The sequence below is a fragment of the Atta cephalotes genome (assembly GCF_000143395.1).
Source record: "Atta cephalotes unplaced genomic scaffold scaffold00412, whole genome shotgun sequence".
NCBI classification, from domain to species: Eukaryota; Metazoa; Arthropoda; class Insecta; order Hymenoptera; family Formicidae; genus Atta; species Atta cephalotes.
In genome coordinates this window covers 1-4,934 of record NW_012130476.1, presented here as the reverse complement: position 1 = coordinate 4,934, position 4,934 = coordinate 1, and the positions used below count along the sequence as shown (strand labels likewise).

At 39.4% G+C, this 4,934-nt stretch overlaps 1 protein-coding gene across 1 annotated transcript; it reads left to right on the top strand.

Moving 5' to 3' along the window:
• The first annotated feature begins 213 nt into the window (after window positions 1-213).
• LOC105625236 (acidic leucine-rich nuclear phosphoprotein 32 family member B-like) lies at window positions 214-1,662 on the top strand. Its single transcript, XM_012206577.1, has 4 exons — window positions 214-392; window positions 492-612; window positions 1,323-1,497; window positions 1,595-1,662. Exons 1-4 carry the CDS (start codon window positions 214-216, stop codon window positions 1,660-1,662), a joined length of 543 nt encoding a protein of 180 aa, XP_012061967.1.
• Window positions 1,663-4,934: the final 3,272 nt, after the last annotated feature.

Genomic DNA, 4,934 nt, shown 5'->3' with positions numbered 1-4,934 from the left:
ACCACCACCACCACCACTACCACCACCATCACCACCACCACCACTACCACCACCACCACCACCACCACCACCACCACCACCGCCGCCGCCGCCGTTACTACCATCACCACCACCACCAGTATCACCACCACCACTACCACACACTACCATCACCATCACACTGCTGCCGCCGTCATCACCATCACCATCACTATCAGCTCTTACCCTACCACCATGATCAGTCAGCTACGCCGTATGGTCACGAGTCTGGCGTTACCGACGCGGTTCTCGCAGCTGTGCACGGTGCAAAACTGGAGCGACATTAAAATATGCCGAATGTTGGAAACCGTTGCAGAGTGTCGCTCCAACACTTTTAGACATATTGGAATGGACGCCATGCTATTCAGCACGCTGTATTTTATCGTGATGATCTCGATCGCTGTCGCGATAAATCGCATTCCAAAGTAATACATCAAACAATTTCGGGATTCTCGTCATCGGCATGTTTTCAGATTGTCCTCGGAGCAAACTTGGTTCTTGGTTGCTGTCATTCTCCCTTTCTCAAAATCGATAAACTATGATACTTATTGCGTTATGGCCATTACGAGCCATCGGGACTGGATCAAGGGCATGGTTCTACAACTGGAGGGCGGGGGACGGGGGGAGGGAATTAGCGTTGCATGCGTGTGTAAGCGATTATAGAGTTTACATTCCCTTTTGCTTATTTTATGTAAAGTACGTTAACCAATCTCTTTCTCTCTCTTTTTCTCTCTATCTCTCTCTCCTTCCCTTTCCTCTCTTTTTCGTACGCGCAACACGCGCGCGCACACGCACACACCTTCAGCACGCGCCGCTTTGAAGTACGCGGGGGCGAAGTTACAGGACAGCTCCGCGAGCTAAACGTTTATCGGTAAAGTTGTGATACTCTCTACTACCTGTTCTTCGTGTTTTCGGCTCTGCTGGATCGCTCAGTTCTCTCCGCCATTTCCCTTTTCCTGTTCCTACCGTATTTTAGCGAGCAGGGAAAGTTCCCCACTATACCTCTCTTTCCGCGCCATCATATTTCTTGGCGGGAAGGGATCTTATCCTCGCCGGCCGGTACGCTTTCCTCTGTCCTTTCGCTACTGCCGCCGGCGCCGCATTTTCTATTATCCATTTGATGCTGAAAAAGGGGTACGCCTTCTTGACTTCTTGTGTGTACGCAAAATGAAACGAGATATCAAACATAAATTTAAATTCTATATCGGGACACTCATAATCGGGTAATAAATCGCTCGTTTATTCATCAGCTGTCTATTTATCTCAAGATTTATTTTTAAAAAGTTATTTTTTTCGTGTTGCAGGAGAAGACTGAAGAAACAAAGAAACAGAAAAAAGAGGAGAATGGAGATGGTGAGGTAGAAGAAGAAGAAATTGAGGAAGAAATCGAAGAGGAAGAGGAAGTAGATGGTGATGGAGAGGAAGATGATGATGATGATGACATACCAGAAGGTGAAGAAGATTTAGAAGAAGGAGAAGGTAAATATATATAAGCGATTTATCCAACTGTATCTCGAATGGATTTTTTAAATGAAAATGCTTCTACTCTGAAACACGTTTATTGTTATCATTACAGACGAAGAGGATGATGACGCGGAAGGTGAGGTAGAAGGTGAAGTAGAAGACGATGAAGACGACGCATAATGAAAAAAGGGAAAACATTATGCAATTAAGAAGGGAGGCGTTAGGCACGTGACGACATCATGGTCGATTTTTGGCAAACTCAGCAAACTTACTCTCATATTGAGTGGTTGGTAACAATGTTGATATCCATCGTGCCCAATCCGTGTTATTGGATCCTCTCTATCTTCCGACCTACAAGTAAAAATTACCACCTCACCAGAATTGTGGTGGGCTGACGCATTAGATGCAATTCTCTACTTGTCTTGGCTTTTCGCAATTCTGGTTTAGCCGTCACCAAATGCTATTGGGTAGTTTGAATGATAACTGTATATTCGTCTGAGGATTCGATGAAGATTTGATCTTATTTGCTGTCTAGATTCTTATTTCCATCGCGATCGATCGTTCTATCGTTCATGTGCACGATTCCCAAGACGAATCTACCGTTTTATCCGAACCACCTACTAACTGGTATTTGCCGTCATCTGGCTTTCTTCGTCGGGACAATTAATAACAAAACTTATTTAAGATATAAAAAAAACTTATATTTAAATAGTGTAAAATTGATATTTGAAGGTGATGATTTTTTTACATTTAAAATCAAATTTACGTTTGTAGTTCGACGAATGTCTCTCACCTTGTGCGTGTGATATGTTGAGTTCTTCTTCTCGAATAGAAATGTGTAATTGCAGTGTCTTCACAGGAGCGCGAGGCTATTGTGCAGAATTAAGCGATTCATACGTAACATATACGGCAAATAAATAAAGTAAATAGGCATGAATGGACATCTCTCGGCATTCAATGTATACTAAAATGAGAGAAATCTTAAAAATAGACGTAACACCGCTTCGTGCTCCTGTTTGGTATAGAGACAGGAATTAAGGTAAATGCAACGCTCGCGTCAAGTAGTATGGATGAATAACATGTGACTTTAATATTGCATAATAATTATACATAGCATGTATAAAGTTATGGGATAAGAAACATTTTATTATTAATGATAATATTATGTAAACGTAATATAATGCGGAGAAGTTGTTACACTTTAAGCTTGGGCATAGATAAGGGAGAGCATCGAACAGTCAACTTGTAAAGTGTAAGGGCCCTATCTCACCCTTCTCTATTCATTTCAATCAACTATATCATTTTTGTAGAAGATAAGAGTTCAATTATATACATAGATAAATCTTCAGACACGACACACAAATATATACATATATGTGTGTGTGTGTGTGTGATATCACACACACACACACACACACACACACACATACACACACATATACAAAACTCCAGAACTGCCGTACATGACGCGAAATTATAAAAGAGAAAAGAATTTCAAACTACATATTGTGAATTATGTATTAAATACTCTCCCTATTTTTAAATGTTCTCATTTGAGTGTAACTCGAGCGTTTCAGTGTTACTTTTATCTTATTATGATTTTATCTCGACTTTATTGTGGACTATTTTCATGGCAATGATTCTTGGACTGTTGTAAAATGAGTTAGCGATATTTATTCATTCTCACTTTTTCACGTATACCTACATATATAGTCCACGTTTCGATATCTTAATGACGATATACACCATCAGATTTGATGATGGTATTTAAAAATTTTTAGTAACCTACAATGTTGACATTGACGATAATGATGATGTTGTTTTGCTGGTTCAACAACTGAAAAGATTTCTCTTTGTGCAAGAGTCGGCGAATCATTGCGATTGGCGTGTCCGTGTCGCTACTTATTTTCGGGAGACTGTTAGATAAAAGGGTGAAGAGACATTGCGGTTATACCATTGTACCATAGCAGCATAATAATTAAATAAAGGTAACGATAATTTGAATGCGAGAAGATGTCCCACGTTTTAATGTACAAATATTTTCGAATGAGATAGTTAAATAAAACGCAGTTAGATCAGAGAAAATGAATTTGTTCTCGTAAGTAGTGATGAGTTTAATATCTGAAAACTATGAGGAGAGATGAGCGGTAAAGGCTGCTCGAAAACCACACGGACTAAAAATCCCTCTGTATGGAAACCAAGGAGATGGAGGTTGGACTCGTATAATGTTGATACTTATAAAAATCTCTTACCGTCGGACGATTCGATGGTGCAAAAGAAAAAAAAATTCGAATACTCCTCATAACATGTATGTAACGCGTCCAACAAAGCCGATCGATGTCATTGTGATGCGTGCAGGTCATACCATCTCCGGCAGTCTCTGTTAATCTACGATTTTATACGCTGCTGTATTTACACGTGTTTACTTCAAGATAGTAACTTGACGATAACAAATTGGCAAAGAACTATCTTAAAGTACAGGTGCCTGAGCAAAATCAGTACTTTAGCGTTTCATAGTATACTATACTATACATATTATAAGCATAGGTCCATTTAATTTTATTAAATACAATGCCAAGCCCCGTTGGCAACACACATTCTGAAAAAAAAAAGAAAGACTTGCGTTTTGTACTGTGTCAAGCTCGGCAGAGTACGGTACTCTTCTTCGCGCTCGAGTACTCGACGCGACTCACAAAATTCACTTACTGGTGCTAACGGGTCTTACAATCAATCAGGCTGATCGCCCACGTACCGTTACACCCCTACATTTGTTAGGTAAGCATGAAAAGAAGTTTAAGACATCAAATCTGGTAAATGACATGTGTGTCACACGATTTAATATAAACGAAAATCCTAGGCTAAGAATTTGGTTTGTGTGTTCATAAGTCTTGTTCAAGCTACTTTTGTACAGGATACCATTTGCATCATCTCTTTCAACGTATTACAAGTAACCGACACACCACAGACTATATATTTCTGCCCATTCCATCAAAACTGAAACTTTCATTGTATTTTTAAGTAAATACATTTTGGAAAACAACACGGATGCCTTTTTTATTCTTCACATGTGTGTGAAGCAAATTATTTCTTCCCCGTTTGTGGATTATACTTGCATAATGTATTGCTACATCCTTGCGAATACATTTGTGCAATTCAGGGACGCTGCTTGAGAAAAATTGTAAAGTAATATTATACGACAGTTGTATGCCGTATATATATACATGTATGTAAGCTACATTTTTATATTGAAATAATCCAAGCGTTCACTGCCGACTTTTTCATGCTAAGTACACGAGAGCGCTACTTATCGATCGATGTTATGTAAATATGCAGTCATAACTGTAAATATGCACTTTTGTTGTATCTTTAAACAGGATATTAAGTGCTCACAAAATGATCCGACGCAGTAAACTAGGATCGATGTGTGTGTGTGTGTGTGTGTGATATGTGTA

Excerpts from the sequence above, each read along its gene's own strand:
- LOC105625236 (XM_012206577.1), top strand. The coding sequence starts at position 214 with ATGATCAGTCAGCTACGCCGTATGGTCACGAGTCTGGCGTTACCGACG. Across the intron at positions 393-491 it reads GCCATGCTATTCAGCACGCT|ATTGTCCTCGGAGCAAACTT; the intron begins GTATTTTATCGT and ends GCATGTTTTCAG. Across the intron at positions 1,498-1,594 it reads AGATTTAGAAGAAGGAGAAG|ACGAAGAGGATGATGACGCG; the intron begins GTAAATATATAT and ends TTATCATTACAG.